Source organism: Fundulus heteroclitus, chromosome 21 (genome assembly GCF_011125445.2).
Source record: "Fundulus heteroclitus isolate FHET01 chromosome 21, MU-UCD_Fhet_4.1, whole genome shotgun sequence".
Taxonomy (NCBI): domain Eukaryota; kingdom Metazoa; phylum Chordata; class Actinopteri; order Cyprinodontiformes; family Fundulidae; genus Fundulus; species Fundulus heteroclitus.
The window spans coordinates 39,185,319-39,209,072 of NC_046381.1; the positions used below are offsets into that span (position 1 = coordinate 39,185,319).

Genomic DNA, 23,754 nt, shown 5'->3' on the forward strand with positions numbered 1-23,754 from the left:
TGATCTGCAGGTGTTTTCTGATCTGCAGCCATCTGTACGAACGCTTAAAGCCCAGAAACACCTAGAACCTGCAGGACTCTCTTAACCTGACTCCGCCAGACGCATCTCGCTCCGCCTAGCTCCACTCACATACATCTGGGACACCGACATAGGAATGGCCTTTTTTGAAGGCTGGGCCTTATCAAAACTCCTTGCATATGATTGGATTAGCCACTTGTCTGTCATCTTTATCGACGTGCTATTTCAACCACTCACACCGAAGCTAACCCGTGACGCTGATGAGAGCGACGCATAAAAAAAAAACTTTTATGCGTTTGCGGCTCTAGTGGCATGTGTTTTATTGACAGTGAGCTGACAGGAAGAGGGGGAAGACAGGCGGCAAAGCACAGCGGGTCGGAGTCGATCCCGGGCCGACCGCGTTGAGGACTAAAGGCCTCCCAACATGGTTCACGCTAACTGCTAGCCGCTCCGCAGCGGACGCGCCCCAGAAAACAAAACTTGCCAAATCCGGTCTGGAGAAGGGCGAAAACATGGTTTCCACCAACAAAAGCCTTCAGAGCCGTTCTCTGATGTTCTTTTAATGAAACAATATCAGGTAGACTGGACAACACAGAGGAAATAGCAGCATCAATGCTAACGCTTGCTTCCTCGATGCGCCGCCATTGCTATCAAAACAGTCTCACGTCATGGTCGCGTCTCCACTACGTCACATCTATGAAACTCCAGCCCTGCGTCCTGATTGGCTGGACAATAAAATTGGTTGAAGAAATCACTTTCTATGGAAGATGTCCCAGATGGATGTGAGTGAAGCTAGGCGGAGCGACATACAGCTGGCGGAGTCAGGTTAGGACTCTCTGCCTCCAGGGTAGAAAGGCACTGCAGCTGCTCGTCCATGCAGAGTCTGGGCTTCACCAGTCCAACAGAGACACAGGAAACCACGCAGACACCTGAGGACGAGTTGTTTTTGGGAGGAAGGCAGAGTACCCAGAGGAAACCCACACATGCACCGGGAGAACATGCAAACTCCACACAGAAGAAACCCAGACTGGGATTCTAACCCTGGACCTTGTTGCTGCTACACTTTTAGATACATTTCAGATTAAAGATTACTAGATGCTAAATCAGTGGTGGATTATCTTAGAGACATGGGAGGAATAAAACACTGAAGCTCAGCCAGCAGGTGGACAGACGCTCACACACGCTCACTCTTGGCGTGGTTGGCGGGCCGCTCCACCTCCCGGGCGCTGCCGCCCCGCCTGGAGTAGAAGAAGCTGTTCTCCCTGGTGGGGTTGCTGATGAGGGCCACCAGGAACCACAGGATGATGACGCCGCCCAGCAGACAGAGGCCGGCTCCCACCCAGCCGGCGTACAGAGAGTAGCCGAAGGACATCAGGTGCTTCTCTGTGTTGGCGCCGATGGGGAACCAGATGGTGGCCACCGCACCCAGAACCGCTGTTTCTCAGGAACGACGCACAAAGAGAGAAAGAAGAGAAAGTTTATCAGTTTTTTTTGTCACACCTGAACCTGTCTGGAGGGCAGAAACTCTCCGTCTCATCCACCAGGAAGCAGAACCCGACACATGGATCCAGACCGGGAGCCTCAAACGCGCTGAGGCGCCTCAAACACATTTATATGAAGCAATATTTACGCAGCCGGGTTCAAATCTGCTCCCAGAGCAAATAGCTTCAAGTCCCCAAAGACCAAAACTGTTTATGTCAAAAAAATAAATAAAATACCGTCTGCTAAAAGCTGGAACTGATTTTGACCCTGGAGGAGGAGAAGAAGAATGATCTGCTGCTCTGCTGGCTTTGAGAACAGGGAGGATCTGAGGAGACGGCAGATACTGGCTGCTGCCAACTTTTCACCATTCTGTTCCTTTTTGGTCGATTTGTGCCCAAAACGAGGAAAAATTAAAGTAATTTATGGCTAAATGTTTATTACTGCAGATAGAAATCTAACATGCAGCTGAAGTTTTTATTTCAGATTATTTTATGTGATACATCAGCACAAAATCATAACCAGGAAGTTGAGGAAAAGCATTGCTTTCAACCTTTTATTTTTGGACAAATATCTAAAAAGTGCGGCCTTACCACAGATTCTCATTTGGGTTTAGCTCTGGACTTTGACTAGACCAGGGCTCAGCAACCTTTACAACCCGCAGAGACATTTTTGCCCTAAATAGATTTTGTTTAGAGCCACAAAAGTTACGCACCTCTTTTAAACAAGCACTTGTTTTTATAATATACTGTAGGAAATTTGTTTACTATTTAACCAACATTACTTTTATGTTTAGATTTAATGCATTTTCTTCAGTTGGACATTTGATTTTTATAGCAAATGGCATCAAAATTAGGAAAAAGCAACCTATTGACAAGAAGATGCTTCACTTAGCTATAGTAAAATATTCTATACACCATTAGTTTCTTTCTTTCTGGAAATGTTTTGCATATATTGCAGAACTAAATGCATCATAAAGCTCGCAATTTTAAATTACCTTTATATTTAGAAACGTTGAACAATTTTTCCCCCCGTAGTCTTTAAGAGCCAAAGCTGAAGGTGTATTTTGTCTCCACATTTTATTCCTACTTGCTTTTATTCTGTTTTATTTTCCTATATTTTAATCATGTAAAGCACTTTGCATTGTCTCTGTACTGAATTGTGCTATATGAATAAATTTGACTTGCCTTGCCTAAAGAGCCACAGGTTGCAGACCGCTGGTCTAGACCTCTCCGTCGTTGCTCTGGATGCATGTTTAAGTTTAATGTCCTGCAAACCTTCCTAAAAGGCAAAGCATCCCCACAGCATGATGCTGCCACCACCGTGTAACGCTGTTGCTTCTCTGCCACACCGCATTTTTACATGCAAGTTTTTAATTTTGGTTTCATTTGCGCAGTGCACCTTATTCCACATTATGGCTTTACAAAACCATCTCTCTGCAAACCCCAGCAGCTTTGTCTCCTGCACCACGGCAGCTGGTCCTCACCCATGATGATGAAGAGGGCGCCGCCCACTCGGGTGTTGCGCTTCTTGACGGCGGTGGGGTAACTGGTGGGAAGCCGGATGCAGGGCATGGACATGAGGACCAGCAGGATGGCAGGGACGCCCAGAAGACACGCAGCGATCATCAAGGCCCGGGACACCTGCACGTACGCTGCCGGGGAAGAAGCATCTGTTCACAGCGCTGCTGAGAGCAAACCTCACATGGAGGCTGGCAGGTTTTACGCAGCCCGGTTAGAAACAGCAGGAGGGGTTTTATACAATGTGTCGCTGCACAAACATCTAGACGCAACTATTCTTGTTCCTACTAGGAAGTCCACACAGTAGTTTGCGCGTTAAATAACAGAATTAAGGCAGTTAAACCTTTTAGTGGTGAACTAACTTGTATGATTGTTGTATTTTTTTAAACACAAAACGTCACAAAATCATCAGAAAGCAGCGATAAACACATCATCATCAGCGGCAGGTTTGCGGCGGAGCGGCTCACCCGGCAGGGAGAACAGCTGGTCCAGCGTGGAGCAGTGGTAAAGGGACGGAGACACCGTGCACTCCGCCCACAGGCCGCGGGAGCCCAGCTCGTCCATGCGCAGGCAGGTGGCCACCGAGTAGTCGCACGTCCGGACCCAGTCGTTGGTGGCCGTGGCGAAGATGAGCCCGACCCAGCCGGCGCAGCTCCCGCCGATGCCAAGCAGCTGCCTGCAGATGTGCGCCATGGAGATCCGCCGTGCGTCTTTACGCGTGCCAGAAAATACCAATGATCAGCGGATGTTTTACCTTCTAAGGGCTTTTAGACGTAAAATACTTATTTTCTTGTCGGAAGTGAATAAAAACCCGACTAAAGTGCTGTCTCAGCGATATAAAATAAAATATTTTAGCGCGACCCTTTTCTTAATTAATCTAGAAGAACTGGCCTAAGTGTCGCCTTTCTAAGCGGAAGAAAACGCATAAAAAGGTTTCAGAAATTCAGCTTAATAGAGCTGCTGCACTGCGTCCCGTTATAGTGCTTCATCCACAGGAAAGAGAAAGATTTATCTCAGGGTGTGGCGCAAACCGATAACCCCCACCCCCAGATCCAAAGCTGAACCAGATGGAGAGAAAAGCTGAAGCTGAGAGATGGAGCAGCTCATCCAGACAGGAATCTGGAGGCTGAAGCTCAGGAAGGAACTCCGAGACATGAATTTAAATCAGTTTAGTCCATATGCAGCAGATTTTACTCCGTGGATCTCCCACTGCAGGCCTCCGCTGAGGAGACCATCCTAAACTGGACATGGCTGAAATGTGACCTTTAAAACAATTCATCTGACCTGATTACATGGTTTAAAAACAAGACGCTGGGGCACAAGTTTGAATTTATTATGGATTTTCACCAAGATCCAAGCAGTTTAACACTGATCCATAAATGCTCAGATATATTAGACACCCACCCGGTAATATTTAGACAAATGAACCTAATGACGTGGTTTTGTAACCATCAACAAGCTTTTTGACATTTAGCCACGTTCCTGGGCAGAGCTGCGCACAGAGGAACCTTTAAGTCGTTCCAGAGGACAGCAGCCTGCTTCATCCAGGTTTGGATGTGCGTTGGGAACATTTCCAGCTGGAAGACCCGATCGTGTCCAAGTTTGAACCATCCAGAAGGCGATTTGAGGAAAGTTGAAACAAATTAACCTCACATCAGCCCCCAGCATTACGCAGCCTCTCCTTGACGGCTCCAAAGAAGCTTCTTGCTGCTGAAGTCTCAGTCTTTGCGCTCACTGACCATGAAATGTTCCTCCAGACGACATCTGGCTTGTCCCGCTGCAGCTTTAAGGGTTGGGCCCTCTCTGCCGCGGAAATGTTAAACTCCCGTTGGTTCCTGTCCCAGAACATCCTAAACTAAATGCATTTGATCTGAAACTAGGGGCTTGGAAATTTGGTGACACATTTTGACTTCCTTCTTGTTGGAACCGATCAAGCTTTGAATATGAAGGTGTTTGGAAATGACTCCAAAATGACTCCTAATGTGCGTAAATCTGGAATCTGACCTGCAGTCAGGTCAGAGCAGAAATATGCAGGCCTTGTTGGCCCCTCGGTGCCTTTTACTGAAGCAGTCCGTCTGTATTTGACCCTGAGCTGAATTAAAAATCAATAATAAATAAAATAAAAAAAAGATGTTGTGGTCTTTTTTATATTCAGTCCACCCTGGAGAAAAGATATTATAATAACATTTTTATGTTAAACTGTTAGTAAAATACTATTTTATATGTTTAAAATCTAATGTATTATAAAAATACAATAAATCTGAGTGAAAATTTCATAAGTAGTCGAAGTATTAACACAGATAAATACATAAATAATAAAATATCCAAATGTAAATATACTGTAATACATCTCATTAATTAAAAAAATATTTATGAATATAGCTTTATTGATACTCAAAACATCTGTAAGTGCAAATAAAAATATTCCTTTTTTCTTATTTAAAAAAAGTATTTTATGAATAAAATACTGCATGGTATTTTATTATTTTTTTACTTTTCTGTTTTTGCTTTATTTAAACAAATCATTTATCTAAATATCTAAATATTTTGGATATTAGTTTTTAAAATAAAAATGTATAAATAATAGTGTAATTTATTAATTTCTATTCTTCCATAATTTGTGACTCCTATAATGGGGCCTAGAGTACACTCAGAGCAGGCCCCTGTTTGCATACAGGCCTCACAAAGGAGTAAATATTTAACCCTCACTCCACTAAATAACTTTTGTTTTTTTCCCCTCCTGGAACAGTTTGATTTAGACAATAACCTGGAAGGCTTAATTATTGATTTATTGTTAATTAACTCAGAGAGTGAGAGTAAATGGCTCAGACCTAAAACACCTGCCATTGTGACTTTTTATCCTTGTGAAAGCAGAAAAGGGAACAGATTTATTATAACGTATGCAGACGATTCTGTGGTGTTCAGACTACAATGCAGACGACTGTCCACTGTGGTTCTGGTTCTGGTTCTGCTGGAGGTTCTCCTCCCTGTTAAAGGGGAGTTTTCCTCTCCACTGTCGCTTCATGCATGCTCAGTATGAGGGATTGCTGCAAAGCCATCAACAATGCAGACGACTGTCCACTGTGGCTCTACGCTCTTTCAGGAGGAGTGAATGCTGCTTGGAGAGACTTGATGCAACCTGCTGGGTTTCCTTAGAGAGGAAACTTTCTCACCAACCTGGAGGATCTGATGGAGTCTGACTTTGGAAAGAACCTTGATGATGATGTGTTGTTAATTGCTGCTATATCAATAAAAGACAATTGAATTGAACTTTAAACAACCAGTCAGTCTGTTTGATTAATTATTCATTTATTAAATAATTTCAAGCAGGATATCATAAAAACGTGACGACTGCAGACACCGGTCTCTACCCTGATAGTGATGGTTTCTCTTTTTTTTTTCTTTGAACCCACAGAAATATGTTGATAGAAAACATCCAACTTTGATGAAGCGCTTACAAACTCTACAGATTATCACCTTTTGCTCTTCCTCTCACACACACACACACACACACACACACACACACACACACACACACACACACACGCTGACGTTATGTTAGCTACGGGGATAGATTTGTCGTTGACGTCACACTCTAAAAAAACTAAATAGACAAATTTCATATATTAAATGTTCAAAATCCTTCATGAAATAGCTTGAAATGTACACTCTCCAGTGGCGTGTAAAATATACAGAAAGGTACAAAAACTCTCCAGGTTTCCTGCTACGCCGGGTTTCCGCTCCGCTCCGGTCCGCTAAGGCCACGCCTCCTTTTTAACGCCATAAATTATTAACTGCCAACCATTTCCTCTGTTTGTGACTTTGTTCTGTCATCCTTGGTGTCAGCTTCGGCCCGCTGGGACCAGATAAACCCCTAAGTCTCCAGGTTCCTCGGTTCTCCGCCCGCCCCGCCTTCGTCTGCCCGGCCGTCGCTCCTCTTCCTCGTTACTGGTTCTTCAGGGCGTTGATGTGGGCGCAGATCTTGAGAGCAGGACCCAGTTTAATGTTCATGCTGGTCATCAGGTGGTCCTCGGTCAGCAGCAGCAGAGCCTGGCCGTCGATCTCCTGCAGCCTGAAGGCCTCGGCCACGTCGCCGCAGCCTGACGGAGAACACAACAGGAACAGAAAACAAAGCTGGAAGTTCATTTAGAGCTAATCTGAAGCATTGTGGGAAAAAAACAGGAAACTCTTCCACTCTGATGTTGGTTATTAAACAAGACTGAAGCCTAAATGGTAAAGCTGGAACACTGATCTCTATTATACACTGGAGTGCTAATAGCCGCTGTTAGAACGAGTCGCTTTGAAGCCACCAGCCGCCATATTGGTACTCCCTATTTCCCCCTAGTAACTAGGGAATATGTGCGCTACAGCATCAAATAACGAGGATTTACTCATGTTCAGGGGGGGCTTAAGACTTTTAAAATGTCAAATGCCATATACTTTTATAACCTGACGCCGCCAGATAGATTTGCTCTGCATATCCATCTGGAAAGCTTCCGTTGAAGTAATTTTGGGAAGGGGCGAAAATACTGGTTAGCTGATTGGCCTATGTTGGTGATAGACGGGAAAATTAACCAATCAGATTCCTCGTCGCTCGTAACAGAGCGACGACGAAAACACAACCACAAGCCAAGCTACTCTTGCTGCTGCAGGTAAAGGCTCGTTAGCTCAGCAAAGAAATACTCTGTAATTCCGATAAAACTTGCTTGATAGCCACGCTAACGCTAGTTTCATCGGCTGAAACCGCCATGTTCTTTAGACTGAACTGTCGCTTCTCGTTGCGTCACACCTCAGCCCGCCTCAAAGCCAACGCTGATTGGACGTTCGTTTGGTGAACGGCTCCAAATTTTCTTTAACGGAAAGGAGCCAGACTGATCTGCGAGTGAAACCTTGAAAGCTCGCGAGATCAGGATGGTCTCACGAGGCTAATACTTTTATGTTATGTTCTAAAACTATCAAGTACTGAGAAAGTCATGTGCTGAAATATTTTACATTTTATTAATTTAAATATATATATATAACATTTATAAATATATAAATAACAATATACAAAAACATATATTTACAATGCAGCAAAGCCATGTACAATGCAGATGACTCTCCCTGTGGCTCTACGGTTCTCCAGGAGTGAATGCTGCTTGTCGGGACTTTGATGCAATCAACTGGTTTCCTTATATAGGACATTTTTGACCAATCTGTATAATCTGACCCAATCTGTATAATATGATTGAACTTGACTTTGTAAAGTGCCTTGAGATGACATGTTTCATGATTTGGCGCTATATAAATAAAATTGAATTGAATTGAATTGAATATATGTATACATATATACATATACACATACTTAGATATACATCAGTGTTGTAGTCAAGTCCCTATGCCTCGAGTCCGAGTCTAGGTTTGAGTCTCCAGTGTTCAAGTCCGAGTCAAGTCTACTACTCATCCGAGTCGAGTCACTATTGATCAAGTCGAGTCCAAGTTCCGCACTAAAGTAAGCATAGCCTACATGTTTTTAAACTAAAAAAAAATACACACTCCACCACATTGCAATAACAATTTAGATATTAAAATCATACACCAAATAATATTCTAATGACATATTAAAATTATAGCCTAATGATATAAAGAAAAAAGTTTAGTCTTTTTCATCAATTTCCGAGTCAGAATGATCTGAATGTAGGAGTCCGAGTCCAAGTGAAGTCACGAGTCTCTAAATTTAGCTAATGACTCGGACTCGAGTCCTACAACACTGATATACATATATATAAATTTAATCTGAATAACATGTAAAATATTTCAGCACCTAATTTCCTAGTAGTTGATAGTGTTAGTACATCCACTGACTGTAGAATTACCTGTGAAACGTTTTCACTCAGCCAGAAAACTGCTTCTTGTTGCAACCAAATCCTATGGAGAGTAGGGAGTAGCAAGATGGCGGCCAGTGACTTCAGTTTTTCAGCTAAATCAGCACTCCAGTGTATAATATAGCTCAGTGGTCTGGAAGGGTTGCAGGAGGAAGCCTCTCTGAAAACAACATGGCCGCCGGTACCACGCTCATAAAGCTGGTCTGACTGAAGCTCCTCTGGAGGGATGTTTGGCGCTAAGGCACGGCGATGGTGGGGGTTAGATCTACACGCTAAGCTCTTCCACTCCGGCTCCATCTTTGTTTCATCATGACAGTGGGAGGTCTGACGCAGCTTCTCCTACACTTGATGTTAGATGTGAATAATTTTAGGACCTGCTGGAGACTGAACCTCTGGACCAAATCGGTTCTGTTCACGTTCAGCTTTATATTCCAGTCTGGGTTGATCTACCGGACAGAAATAGTTTGTTTTTTTATCAGCTCTGTGAAGAAGCTGTGTGTGTGGCAGCGCGGCTGGATTCTGTTTAACGGCGGCTATACGGAGCTGAACAACAAGCGTTTGGAAGAAGATCCTGATATCAGCGGATCTGTTCAGTGAAACTTCGCCGGGGCGCTTTAACCGCAGCTGGAAGACGGTTGGAGGTGTCAGGTTTGATGGATGTTTGTCACCAGAGGCCTGATGTGCTCTCTCTGACTTCCAGATGTTTCGCTGCTTGCTCAACCAGGCTGACGCTTTGTGGTTGGAGCGTTCGGTTGGTTTCAGCGCTTTTTTTTTTTTTTTTTTGCGTAACGTCTAATTGGATGATTGGAGCCAGAGGGTCTCCATCATCCGCCGACAGCTGCGGGCGTAAATCACAGCGCCGGTTCCACGCCGGCTGACGGGGGGGGACTCACCCGGCAGCGCGTGGATGAAGGCCGTCACCTCCTCCACGCTCCACTGGGACGGGGCGGGGCGGAAGGTGGTGGTGGGCGTGGAGGCCGAGACGGCGGGCGCAGACGCCCTCCTCGCTCTGCGGGCCGCCCGCCGCTCCATCCTGGCTGCCATGGCGACGGCGGGGTCCTCCTCTCCTCCGTCGTCGTCGTCTTCCTCCGCCCCCCCAAAGACATGCGGGGACGCCTCCACGTCTTCGTCCTCGTCCTTCTGCTCCGCCGCCGGCTTCTCTTTCCCGTCCTTATCGCGGCGCCCGGCGCTCCACAGATCGCGAGGCTGCAGGACGACATGATGGAGACGGGTGAGAGACGGGCGCCTCGGCCCTGATTTCACCTCCAGCTGCGTTAATTTGGGACAATATTTAACAAACAGTGTTAAATATTGTCAATATTTAACACTGAAACCTTTTCAGGGGAGAAGAACACGAGAATAATAAAGAAAATAACATTTATAAACAAGTAATGAACAGAAAAATCCAATTTAAAATGTTTAAATAAACACTAAAAAGGTAATAAAAACAAAACAAATTGTATTAGCAAACCAAGAATATGACAAAAATAAATGAAATTAAGTCATAAATATTAACTTAAGATAAATCTAAATCCAAGAATTTCAATTGACTATATAAAACACAATGCTGGAGAAATATAAAGATAAAACATGAATGGAAAAATATTTTCCAGAAATGTAAAAACAAAACATTTTATAACAGAAACAACAGAAAAATAACATTAATTTATTTTTGTGGTTTAGTTAAGCACATTTTTATTTTTATTAACTGTTATGTAAATTACTCTGCTCTTTCCTTTCATATTTTTAAATTTTTTAAATGATTAACTTTACTAAATGTAACCTTTATCTATTACTTATATTTTTTAATCTATATGTTAAATAATTTGCTTGTATATTATAAAATGTTTTTTGTCCTTAAATTCAATCAAACTGACTAATTATAATTGATTATAATTAGAATTAATTAGACCTATTGATTGATCAAACATAAATTGCCTTTAAATTTTACCATTTATTAATTTTTACTCCAACACCTTTTATTCTGTATGAAGGGAGGAGAGGAAAATAGGAACATCAAAATAAGCAAAATAATGAATTTATATTATTATTTTTGAACATGAGAAAACACTGCAGACCTTTCACATGGTTGTTTTATGTTAAGAACTAATCTGAAACTGTGATAAAAGGAAAGTTAAAGCAGAACATTATAAGTTTTAGTGCTGCTGTGTCCTAACTGGACCACCAGGGGGAGCTAACGTCCCATCGTTCCTCTGTTGAGGATCTTAGGCTGGATTCCAGCTGCAGAGGAGAAGTTTTCACTGTAGAAGAAGACCGGAGGACCTCAGCTAAAAGTAGAGTGGCTCATGTAGCAGCTGAACAAAAATTAAACTGTGATTTTATTTAAAAAACATAAAAGCTGAATTATTTATTGTCCTCTGACCTGTTTAAAGTGTGAAGGTGTGTTTTTTCTAGCTGAAAGTAGTGGGAGGTAGCTAGGCTTCAAACAATGCATCTGAACCATTTAAAAGGTTGCTCCATTTATTTTCTAAAGTTAAATAATTAAAAACATAATTTTGTGGGAGTTAAATTGTCAAAATTACACAAATTTATTTGGGAAGTGTGAGCGACCAAAGAATTAATAAGTAATGTGCAATAACTAATGTGCAATAATCTATTTAATACACTGTCGTACAACCCGTGCAATAATCCTGATGTAGTGACTTCTGCTGCTATCAACACCTGAACATAAGTCAGTACACGTGTATGTATGTATGTACAAATGTATACAATGTATATGCACATATATACGTGTAGGTACGTATGTATGTAGGCGCATAGATATATGTATATATTTAAGTATATATATATATATATATATATATGTTTATATATATATAGACCACTATGAATGTAAATGAGACATCATATGCCCATTCCTATTTCCTTTTTTGTATTTTTTGGTATTCTTTTTGATCCATTGTATATATGAAGATTCACTGTATATAACTGAATGCACCTTCCCTACTCTGCACCTTCTTGTATGAGCCGATGTGACGAGTGAATTTCTCCATTGTGAGATCAATAAAGACTATCTTATCTTATCTTATTACACCAAGAACAAAAAACCTTTTTAGATTCCAATCCTCAAAATTGAGATTTTTCTGTGAAGGTTTTCCCGTATGCAGATGATATCTGTGTATTTTTATGAACTGGTTCTGTATCCAGAGGGTCGTCTCAGCACGTTTCCACCTGTGTCGGGGTTAGAGCGACGGTTCCTACCAGGCGCAGCAGCAGCGGTTTCCCAGGTACCGACTCGGCCCGGTTCAGAGCCGGGCGGGGCCTCTCCGTCCGGCTGCCGGCGCTCAGCGCCCTCAGGCGCTTCGTCAGCCGGACGTTGAACCTGAAAGAGAAAGCCAAAGGTGCGGTGAGAGGTGAGTCCAGACGCTGTGGTTCTGCTGCTCTGATTCAGGCTCGGCTCTGCATTAAACACCTGTCTGCCTCTTCAGGTACCACAGAACCACATCCTGCCGGCGCCGCTGCTGCTGCTGCTGCTGCTGCTGCTGCTGGTCTCCAGCGCTGCAGGACAGCAGCAGGCGAGGCCAGAACCTGCTTCCCTCATGTTTAACAGGTATTTCTACGATCTAAAGCGCTCTGCTTCACTCGGCTGATTGCTTTTCAGCCAACATCTAAACGGCGTTTCTCTCTGTAGGAGCTAGAGAGGCGGAACCTGTGAGGTTCACACCAGAACCTGCAGGTAGAACCACGGTTTGTGGGTTTGATCGAGTCAGACTGATCCAGAATTAATTAATCTGGTCAGTCTGTCGTCATTTTACATTGGTGCGTCTGATCCTTACGGTTCTGATCCCGTTAAAGCCCCGCCCCCTCTGGAGGTTCTAGCTAACGCCTTGGATGGGGAGTCAGAGGGAAGCAATTAATCCTCCTTATCTGTAAATATATCCCTCATCATGTAAAACAACATAAAGAAGCAGAGAGGCTCTCAGATATGAGCGTATTCCCCACATTTACACATAAACGAGGCAGGAGCGTCATTTATGTAACTTAGTCCTGATACCTTTCATAATGTGGGACTATGCCACTGAGCTATATAATACACTGGAGTGCTGATTTAGCTGAAAAACTGAAGTCACTGGCCGCCATCTTGCTACTCCCTACTCTCCCAGAATCTCACAGGATTTGGTTGCAACAACAAGCAGTTTTCTGGCTGAGTGAAAACGTTTCACAGGTAATTCTACAGTCAGTGGATGTACTAACACTATCAACTACTAGGAAATTAGGTGCTGAAATATTTTACATGTTATTCATATTAAATATGTGTATATGTATATATGTATATATATGTATACACATATGTAAATATGTTTTTGTATATTGTTATTTATATATTTATAAATGTTAAACATATATATTTAAATGAATAAAATGCAAAATATTTCAGCACATGACTTTCTCAGTACTTGATATTTTTAGAACATAACATAAAAGTATATGGCATTTGACATTTTAAAAGTTTTAAGCCCCCCCTGAACATGAGAAAATCCTCGTTATTCAATGCTGTAGCGCACATATTCCCTAGTTACTGGAGGAAAATAGGGAGTACCAATATGGCGGCTGGTGGCTTCACAGCGACTCGTTCTAACAGACGGTGATTAGCACTCCAGTGTATAATAGCTCAGTGGACTATGATGTTAACAAAGACGTTTTCTGGCAGACAGATGAAGGGCCTGATGCTGCCGCCATCATCTGCTCTGTGGATCTTTGTTAACAGGACGCACAGCAGGGTTATTTCTGGGTTAAATGTACTTTATGCAGCCATAGGTAACGCGTTAGTCAAGTCTGGATGTTTCCTTTTTGGGAGAAAAGAACCGGTTTTTGTAATCTTAGGTCAAATAAATGAATACGGCAGGTTGTGCAACACAAGCAGGACTTGCAGCTCCTTTAAGGTTGCTGCTGGCCTCCCAGACCAGTTTCTATCGCTTCTCCTGACTGACACCCAGAGGTGTAACTACTTACATTTACTAATTGTTTGAACAAAATGGTATTTTTAGGATTGGCTTTACTGCTCTGTACTTTTTACTTTTACTTCAGTCATATTACCGTATTACTCCAGTATCGCTTCTCTACTCTCTAATTTCTGGCTCCTCTTCCTGCTGTGAGTAACTTCATGAATAAAGAACAAACTAGTTTTAACCAAAAATGCACCAGAGAGACAAAAACCTGGAGTTTATGTTAAAGTGAGACTTCTTATTTTTATTATTTTGTTGTTTTAATGTTATTTTCTATCTGCTGAGCTCATTGAGCCACATAGAGGTCAGATGAACATTCAGTAAACAGTAAATATTGTTATTGGAAAAACTGTTCTAACATACTTTATATACATTAACTGCTGTTAGTATTGATTTCAGGTTAATGTTGAAAAAACTATTTAGAAAAGTGTTTCTTCTGCCTGAATTAGTTTGTTTTGTAATTGTTATTCTTAATTTTTTTTCATTTTTGTCTTTCAAATACCAGAATTTACACGTAACCCTATATTTCTGTCCGTCCGATTAAATATTTTTCTAATATTAAATCATCAGCTGTTATAATTAGTTGCTCAGTAGCCTTCTTACTGAATACTTTTTGTTTAATCTTACTTGAGTAATTGCTTGGCTGAATACTTTTTACTCTTACTTGAGTAAAAATATGTTGAGCTACTCTTACTGGAGAACAATTTCTGGCTACTCCACCCTCCTCTGCTGTGAAACACCTGCTTCTTATTGCTTCTGATAAAATATGCAAATGTGAGGAAAAATCCCACAAGGCCTGCTGAGAAACAAAAGGCTGAACTGAAGGAAACTAAATTAATTAAACTAAATCAAAAGGTGCATCAACAAAATGTCGGCACATTTTCCAACTAGGTTACCGAGGCTTTTTATTCTTTAGATTTTTCTGTTTTTCAGTTTAATTGTACAGAATCAGTCACACATTATGCGTCGATCAAATGTTGAAACGGTTTATCAGAGTCAATCTTTGTTCACACAACAAGCGAACGCTTTAAGGAAGCGATGCATTTCCTCCTAAATGTTGCCAAATATGTTTTTAATTGTCTCGTTGCTCCATTTGTGTCAGTTTGCAGAGAAAGCAGCCAAATCTGCTCGGTGAGGGAGTTTTTCTGCTGTTTTAGGGACAAACTACACAGAATAAAGCTGCTGCTGATGTTTTTTTTTTTACACTTTAGATTCAATAAACCCACTTTAAAGGGGCGGTTTCTGCACCCAGCAGCTGTTCACAACTAACACTTTACTTCCTGTTTTAGACAGTTAGTAATCTGTACATGTGCTAATAACATTTGCAGTGTTCCTCCTAGTGAAGCCGTAGTGGGACCCCCGGGTTGGGACCCCCGGGTTGGGACCCCTGGGTTGGGAATCCCGGGCTGGGACCCCCCGCTGCACGGTGTTCAACCCGTCAGTGTGAGGAAATGATTCTCAGATTCCTGGAATAAGTGAGAAAAACAGCCTCTCCTCCAGGCTGCCTGCTGCGCTCTGATGCAGTTTAGGACCATTTTATGCCAGAATGATTCTCAGGTCAGAGTTTGTGATGAAAACGGTCTGGTACCAGGTTTAAATTAGAGGAAAAGCGTCTAAAGAGGAGCCTCAGAAGATGGTCAGAAAGCCTGGAGAGGCTCCGATAAGCAGCGCTTCTACAGCCGGCAGGTTAGTCCGGCTGCTTGGAAGAGAAAAGATGCAACGACACAACAACCGGCATCCGTCTCGCTTTGGGTTTCACTGCAAAAAATTAACTAAAAGTAAGAGGAATTTTCTTTAAATGGGAGGATTTGTCCTTGATTTGAGTCGGTAAATGAGTTTATCTGCCAATGGAATGAGAAACAACTCATCTCCATCGTCTTATTTCCCGTGCATTATATCTAATTATCTTATTTAGGGGTAAAAACTCTCACTCCACAGGCAGATGGTCTTATTTTCCTGCTCAAATCAAGGACAAACGCACTAATTTCACTAGTTTTAGTCCCGTTTTTTCCTCGGCGGTGCTGCACAGGTAGCGGCGGCGTTCTCACCCGCGCGCGCAGGACGTGGAGCAGAACCGTTTGGACCGCATGAAGTTGTGGGCGTGGCCTCGCTTCCCGCAGAACTGGCAGTGCAGCACCGTCCGATCTCTGTGGCCCGACTCTGAGGGGGACACAGGAGACATGGTGGGGTCAGCCGGGCGTCACCTGGGGACAGGTGCGCAGCAGGCGGCTCCTTACTGTTCCCCAGGTCGCCTTCGTCTCCGCCGTCCTCTTCCTCTGAGTCTGTGGACGGCGCCGCCGGCTTCACGGGGTCCGCCGCGGGCAGCGCCGCTCTCCCATTGGTCCCGTTCACTTCCTGGGTTTTGCTCACCTGGTCAGGGACCAGCAGCGAGGAGCGGTTCACCTGGGCGACAGAGCACAGGTAGGTCATCGGTTCATTAATTAACCAGCAGTTTCATGTACACAACCAGTCCTTCCTGTTTATAACCAGCCGATAATAACGACCAGCACACAATCAGGACAAATTTAAAGAAAATGTAAAATATAAACTAAAAATCAGGTTTATGACTCTTAAAAATAACAAATGTTGTTCCTTTAATTTAGCTTCTTTGTAATTCTCATGATAAAAACGTGCAGGCAGGCAAATTAATGAATAAATAAATAATTTAATTAAGTAACCAAATTAAACCTTTACAAAGTCTAATTGTTTTTTCAGTACTACTATTTAATATAATTGTTTATTCGCAATAGTGATAAGAATGAGGGATCCCCCCCCAATTAGTTTAAATAAAAATATTTCTTTGTTTTAAAATGTCTGCATAGATTTAATTAGGAAAAAGGTTATAATTGAAATAAATATATAAAAGTTATATTTATAATTTTATACTCAGCAAAAAGATTAAATTGTATAAATATGCGGCCAACACACACACACACACACACATATATATATATATATATATATATATATATATATATATATATATATATATATATATATATATATATATATATATTTATATTAAATATATATATATATATATATAGATATATATAGATATATATGTATGTATATATATACATACATATATATTAATACATATATATATATATATTTATATATATATATATATATTTATATATATTTTATATATATATATATATATATATGTATATATATATATATATATATATATATATATATATATATAAAGCATGTCTGGTATTCACTGTTTAACACCTGAGGCGCTTACAGGAAACGGTTGGAGCCCCTCCTGAATGACGAAGCCCTCCACCAGGTGAGTCAGAACCTGTCGGCCCTCAGGCCACGCCTTCATCTCCCAGGGGCTGCCCAGCGATTGGCCACAGCTCTCAGACTCGTCCTCTGATTGGCAGACGGGTTCGGGTTGGTCCCGACGGGACTCTGGCGGCGTCTTGTCGGCCTCGGGCGCCTCGTGCTGCGGCAGGCTGAGGTCTGCGGGGAGGAGGGGGGGCGGGTTTTCTGATGAGGAGACGACGAAGGGGGAGGAGGGGGGAGACTGGGAGGAGAGGCTGGACAAGGCTGGGGGAGAAGAGACGGAAATCTGATCAGTTAGATATTAAATTAAAATAAGTCTAGAAACTAAACATGCTTTTTAGTAGAAGAGAGCTCAGAGGAGACAAATGGCTGAAATTATAGAGGATGATGGAACACGATGGTGTCGGGTAAAATAAGACCCGCAAACGCTGAAGGGCCGATTAAATCGAGGAGCCAAAGGCTGGCAAACGATTCAGACCAAACCGCCGTGTGAAATCCTGCCGCTGCAAGATGGTAAAATCTACAATCATTCAACTTTAAATCATAAAAGGTGTCTCTCTTTCTGTGTCTCTGCTCTGTCTTCTCTACCATAGAAAGTACTCCTGGGTCAATGTGAGCTTCTGAGCTTTCTGTGTCTCTGCTCTGTCTTCACTAACATAGAAAGTACTCCTGGGTCAATGTGAGCTTCTGAGCTTTCTGTGTCTCTGCTCTGTCTTCTGTAACATAGAAAGTACTCCTGGGTCAATGTGAGCTTCTGAGCTTTCTGTGTCTCTGCTCTGTCTTCTCTAACATAGAAAGTACTCCTGGGTCAATGTGAGCTTCTGAGCTTTCTGTGTCTCTGCTCTGTCTTCTCTAACATAGAAAGTACTCCTGGGTCAATGTGAGCTTCTGTGCTTTCTGTGTCTCTGCTCTGTCTTCTCTAACATAGAAAGTACTCCTGGGTCAATGTGAGCTTCTGTGCTTTCTTCTCTAAGCCCCAGTGGGTGGAGGCAGATGAGCGTTCACACTGAGCCTGGTTCTGGTTCTGCTGGAGGTTCTCCTCCCTGTTAAAGGGGAGTTTTCCTCTCCACTGTCGCTTCATGCATGCTCAGTATGAGGGATTGCTGCAAAGCCATCAACAATGCAGACGACTGTCCACTGTGGCTCTACGCTCTTTCAGGAGGAGTGAATGCTGCTTGGAGAGACTTGATGCAATCTGCTGGGTTTCCTTAGAGAGGAAACTTTCTCACCAACCTGGAGGATCTGATGGAGTCTGACTTTGGAAAGAGGCTTGATGAGATGATGGGATGTTAATTGGAACTATATAATTAAAATTTAATTGATTTGAAATTGAAAAAATGGCCACTCCATCAGGTAAACTCTGGTTTTCTCTCACCCGTTTAAGCGTTAAAAGCTGTTTCTGCCCTAAACAAGCTGCTGATCCACAAAGCTCCGACCTGTCAGCGTTTTCTTTGCTAACTTCCTGACGGATGAACATTGACGCCCAAAGGTCCAACCTCACATCTGGATGTTGAAATGAAGAGTTTCCCCAGACAGAAGCATAAAAACTAAATGACATGATGGGAAAGGAAGAATAAACGGTGTCAGCGTTAGAATAAGAATGAACCAAAGGCTAAATTTCGGCTAAACGGAGAAACGTTCCTGATGTTCGGTAAGTCTTCTTCTCTTTGCTGCAGAACAGCTCGACTCTTCTTCTTCTGCGTTTTCTGAACCGACACAAATCAATCAGCCTGGATCCGTTTTTATTTTAACAGTTTGGATCTTATTTTCTGCCAGATGTGAGATTTAATGCGCATTAAAGTCGATTTAATGCCAAATCGACTTTAATGCGGCGTGAGAACGACGGTCAGAGGGCAGAGACTAGACCAGGAGGAAGGCTGCTGTTACTGGACCTTTGGGTTCTGGTTAGCGGGCCAGAACCAGGCTGGGTGTGGATAACAGCGCAGAGGTTCTGGAGGCGGAGCTACCTGACTGGTTGTCGGACTGCGTGGACAGGTTCTCGCAGAAGTCCTCCTGGCTGGGCTGGAGGTCCCGCTGAGGTTCTGGAAGCCTCTGATTGGACCCTGACACCTCGGAAACCGGGCCTGGCGCCGGCGACTGGACCAGAACGTGTCCTGTTACCGGTTTGTGGGCCGGAACCAGTTCTGCCACTGGCTTCTGGGTCGGAAGTGGTACCGTCAAAGGAGCTTTGACTGGAACCGGTCCTAGTACTGGTGTCTGGACCGGAACCGGTGCTGGTACTGGAGTTTGGGTTGAAGCTGGTCCTTTTACCGGGATGTTAGCTGGTGCTGGTTCTGATGCCGGCGTTTGGACCGGAACCGGTCCTGGTACCGGTGTTTGGGCCGGAACCGGTCCTGGTACTTGAGTCAAAACGGGTCCTTTTACTGAGGCTTTAACTGGAACCGGTCCTGGTACTGGTGTCTGGACCGGAACCGGTCCTGGTACCGGTGCTTCGACTGGAACGGGTTCTGTTGCTGAAGTCTGGGTTGAAGCCGGTCCTTTTACCGGTGCTGGTCCGGTTACCGGTATCGGTACCGGAACCAGCGCTTTCGCTTGGGTTTTAGCTGAAACGGGTCCTTTCACCAACGCTTTAAAGGGAACCGGTCCCGGTACCGGCGCTGGTTCCACCGGGTCGGGTTCTGTTCCTGGGGTTTGGACCGGGACGGTTCCTTTTAACGGGGTTTTAACCGGGACCGGCTCAGCGTCTCTGATGGCGCCCGGACCCGGTTCTGTGTTCTGGTTCTGAAGCGGGCCGGGCCGGCCGTGGGAGGCGTCCTCTCCTTCCTCCTCCACCCTCCTCTTCTTCCCCGTCCCTCTCCTCTCTGCCTCCTCCTCCTCCATGCGGTCTCGGGCCCGTTTGGGTCCGGCCTCCTGCTCCTCAGCCGGCTTCTCCAGCTTCACCGTCTCCGTCTGGACCTCCTTCTCCACCTGCAGCTCTCTGCCGGCGCCGGCGGCGCCGCCGCGCTCCTCCCTGAGCCCCGCCTTCCCTCCTCGCTCCTCGCTCTCCTTCGCCTCCCTCCTCTTGGTCAGCGTGAGCGGAGAGGAGGAGGGATTCAAGGGGAGGAGACCGCCGTCGTCCTTGCTCAGAGTCCGTTTTGATTGGCCGGGAGGCGGCGGAGGCGGAGGCGGCTCGGCGGGCTTGGACGGCGCCGCGGGGCGGGCGTAGGCGGCGGCCGGCGGCTGCTGATTGGACGACAGGGCGATGATCTGCAGCTGCCTGGCGGCCGACGGCGAGCGCTCGAAGCGGCCGGCGGCGGACGGCGGCGGGCCCAGAGCGGCTGGCGGTGGTGGGCAGCTCCTCGGGCCGGACGGCGGCCTGGCGGCGGGCGCGGCCGGACCGCAGGGGGCGGCGGCGATGGGCTGGAGGGCGGCGGAGTGGCGGGGGGCGGAGACTCGGTGAGCGGTGGGCGAGTGAAGCCTCGGCCTCAGAGGGACGGCTCGAACTGGAGAATAGAGAGCTGTGAGAATTCAGACGTAACATCACTAAAGATCTCACATCATCATCATTAGTTTATAAATAGAGAGGTTCTCTGGCTCTCATTACATTTAGCTTCACTCTGCAGAGAACCGCCCTATTAAAGAAAAACAGGCCTCTCACCCTGGATGAAGACCAAGATGACGTCTCAGTGAAATCTGTGGTGTTTTCAAGAGAAACTAATGCCTAAAGCTCCACTTTTTAGGGTAAAGTGTGGAGAACGCACAAAAAGCAGCAGGAGTTGTTCTGCTGCTCTGAGCGTCTTCATCCAGAGTCAGAGGGCGGAGAACCAGAGAGCTTATGGCCAACAGCGCCACCAGCAGTAAAAGTGACTGAACTAACATTTGTTAGGTCAAAATTATTAAAAGGGGCAACTTTGTTTCCAAAAACGTATTTTTAAATGTATCCAAAAAAAATTAAAAAAATCACACTAAATATATATATATATATATATATATATATATATATATATATATATATATATATATATATATATATATATATTTAATATATTTTTCAATTTTATAGATTCATATTCTTTTTTAGATTTTAAAGCATAGTAACAACGATTAAGGTTGATTTAAATGGATAAAATTTAACTGTAAATGAAAGACGCACACCAGTCTAATGTATAATGATAATGTAATACAAAAAAAAATTTATAAATGTCTAGAAAAACACTCCAAGCCGATAACAGCAATGTGATATACGATAAATCGTGAAACTGTTTTTGTGTTCACTTAAAACAATAATTTAAATAATATATATATATAGATATATCTATCTCTATCCCTCCCGATATCTATATATCTGTATATCTATCTATATATATATTTTTTTTTTTTTTTTTTTAATAACTGTACTAATATCTGCTAGGTCAAAATTATTAAAAGTGGCAATTTTCTTTACATATACCTTATTAACTTTCATATATATAAGTTAATAAGGCATTTGGAAAGAAAATTGCCACTTTTAATAATTTTGACCTAGCAGATATTAGTTCAGTTATTTAAAAAAAAAAAAAAAAAAAAAAAAAAAAAAAAATATATATATATATATATATATATATATATATATATATATATATATATATTTATTATGATTATTATTATTATTTTTAAACTAAATGAACTATATATGTATATGTAATAGATGTCAGAATTATACATTCACATTGTTTTTTAGATTTTAAATCATAGTAATCATAGTGGATAAATTAGATAATTAAATATTTAAATGGATAAAATCATCAGAACCAGCCTGACGCTCATCAGAACCAGCTCACATCCAGGACCTACTTGGAGGCGGGACGGCGAGGTGGCGGCTGGGCGTGGTCGGGCTCTCCGTGGCGCCGGGCTGCGGCCGCGGCCTCAGGGGGGGGAAGACGGGGACGGTGGGGCGGGAGAGGGGCGGCGGGGCCGAGGGGGGGGGCTTCAGCCGCAGAGACGGGGGGATGGTGAGAGTCCCGGGGGGCGGAGGCCTCAAGGTGAGGCTCTGGAGCTGCAGGGGGAGACAGAGGGAGGTTAAAGTCCTTCATCAGACCTTCATCATCAGACCAGCCAGAGCTCAGCGACCAGGAGAGGAAGCTGCTGCAGAGCTCCACCAGCAGCCTGAAGGTTACAGTCTGGAAAGAAGCGCTGAAGCATGCACCGAGCGTCCAGCGGGGCTCACCTGAGCGGAGGCGGGGTTAGAGGAAGGGGCGGAGGAGGAAGAGGAGGGTGACTGCGCAGGTCGCATAGCGGACGTAAGAATGAGCTGCGAGGAGACGGAAGGAGACAGAAGAAGAGAGGGAGGAGGAAATAAACGGAGGCAAGCAGGAAGGCAAAGCTGAACAGCAGAACACCAGTGATTGTCTGCAGCTTCTGAAGTTCCTGCAGCTTCTGCAGCTTCAGCAGCTTCAGCAGCTTCTGCAGCTTCTGAAGCTTCTGCAGCTTCAGCAGCTTCTGCAGCTTCTGAAGCTTCTGAAGCTTCTGCAGCTTCAGCAGCTTCAGCAGCTTCTGAAGTTCCTGCAGCTTCTGCAGCTTCTGAAGTTCCTGCAGCTTCTGCAGTTCCTGCAGCTTCAGCAGCTTCTGCAGCTTCTGCAGCTTCTGAAGCTTCTGCAGCTTCAGCAGCTTCAGCAGCTTCTGAAGTTCCTGCAGCTTCTGCAGCTTCAGCAGCTTCTGCAGCTTCAGCAGCTTCTGCAGCTTCTGCAGCTTCAGCAGCTTCAGCAGCTTCTGCAGCTTCTGCAGCTTCTGAAGCTTCAGCAGCTTCTGAAGCTTCAGAAGCTGCTGAAGCTTCTGCAGCTTCAGCAGCTTCTGCAGCTTCTGCAGCTTCAGCAGCTTCTGCAGCTTCTGCAGCTTCAGCAGCTTCAGCAGCTTCTGAAGTTCCTGCAGCTTCAGCAGCTTCAGCAGCTTCTGCAGCTTCAGCAGCTTCTGAAGCTTCTGCAGCTTCTGAAGCTTCAGCAGCTTCAGCAGCTTCTGAAGCTTCTGCAGCTTCAGCAGCTTCTACAGCTTCTGCAGCTTCTGCAGCTTCAGCAGCTTCTGCAGCTTCTGCAGCTTCTGAAGCTTCTGCAGCTTCAGCAGCTTCTGCAGCTTCTGCAGCTTCAGCAGCTTCTGCAGCTTCTGCAGCTTCTGAAGCTTCAGCAGCTTCAGCAGCTTCTGAAGCTTCTGCAGCTTCAGCAGCTTCTGCAGCTTCTGCAGCTTCAGCAGCTTCTGCAGCTTCAGCAGCTTCTGAAGTTCCTGCAGCTTCTGCAGCTTCAGCAGCTTCTGAAGTTCCTGCAGCTTCTGCAGCTTCTGCAGCTTCTGAAGCTTCTGCAGCTTCAGCAGCTTCAGCAGCTTCTGCAGCTTCTGCAGCTTCTGAAGCTTCAGCAGCTTCTGAAGCTTCAGAAGCTGCTGAAGCTTCTGCAGCTTCAGCAGCTTCTGCAGCTTCTGCAGCTTCAGCAGCTTCTGCAGCTTCTGCAGCTTCAGCAGCTTCAGCAGCTTCTGAAGTTCCTGCAGCTTCAGCAGCTTCAGCAGCTTCTGCAGCTTCAGCAGCTTCTGAAGCTTCTGCAGCTTCAGCAGCTTCTGCAGCTTCTGCAGCTTCAGCAGCTTCTGCAGCTTCTGCAGCTTCTGAAGCTTCAGCAGCTTCAGCAGCTTCTGAAGCTTCTGCAGCTTCAG

General features: G+C 44.3%; 2 protein-coding genes across 3 annotated transcripts in view; both read right to left on the minus strand.

Moving 5' to 3' along the window:
• Nucleotides 1-1,083: 1,083 nt before the first annotated feature.
• LOC118556918 (claudin-11-like) lies at nt 1,084-4,019 on the minus strand. The gene is made up of 3 exons (XM_036125543.1): nt 3,485-4,019; nt 2,984-3,151; nt 1,084-1,452 (listed from the first exon to the last, which is right to left on the minus strand). The coding sequence occupies exons 1-3, from the start codon at nt 3,708-3,710 to the stop codon at nt 1,193-1,195; spliced, it is 654 nt and encodes a 217-aa protein (XP_035981436.1). The 5' UTR covers nt 3,711-4,019; the 3' UTR covers nt 1,084-1,192.
• A 2,286-nt stretch (nt 4,020-6,305) lies between these two features.
• LOC118556208 (nascent polypeptide-associated complex subunit alpha, muscle-specific form-like) overlaps nt 6,306-23,754 on the minus strand; it is a 35,060-nt gene continuing 17,611 nt past the window's right edge. Inside the window, exons 4-13 of one of the 2 annotated variants that reach the window (XM_036125217.1) lie at nt 22,292-22,375; nt 21,919-22,120; nt 19,500-20,603; nt 19,113-19,469; nt 17,102-17,409; nt 16,086-16,251; nt 15,897-16,008; nt 12,104-12,224; nt 9,775-10,087; nt 6,306-7,117 (exon numbers count right to left, since the gene is read on the minus strand). In XM_036125217.1, the coding sequence (XP_035981110.1) occupies nt 6,963-7,117; nt 9,775-10,087; nt 12,104-12,224; nt 15,897-16,008; nt 16,086-16,251; nt 17,102-17,409; nt 19,113-19,469; nt 19,500-20,603; nt 21,919-22,120; nt 22,292-22,375 (2,922 nt within the window). In that variant the 3' untranslated portion in view covers nt 6,306-6,962. Of the gene's footprint in view, nt 7,118-9,774; nt 10,088-12,103; nt 12,225-15,896; nt 16,009-16,085; nt 16,252-17,101; nt 17,410-19,112; nt 20,604-21,918; nt 22,121-22,291; nt 22,376-23,754 lie in introns of both variants that reach the window. The other variant, XM_036125216.1, reaches the window with a different exon arrangement.

What these genes read in the sequence shown, in the direction of transcription:
- LOC118556918 (XM_036125543.1), bottom strand. Translation starts at nt 3,710, where the DNA reads ATGGCGCACATCTGCAGGCAGCTGCTTGGCATCGGCGGGAGCTGCGCC. An exon ending in CCAGCTGTTCTCCCTGCCGG is followed by an intron (nt 3,152 to 3,484) that starts GTGAGCCGCTCC and finishes CTTCCCCGGCAG; the next exon opens with CGTACGTGCAGGTGTCCCGG. An exon ending in CGCCCTCTTCATCATCATGG is followed by an intron (nt 1,453 to 2,983) that starts GTGAGGACCAGC and finishes CCTGAGAAACAG; the next exon opens with CGGTTCTGGGTGCGGTGGCC.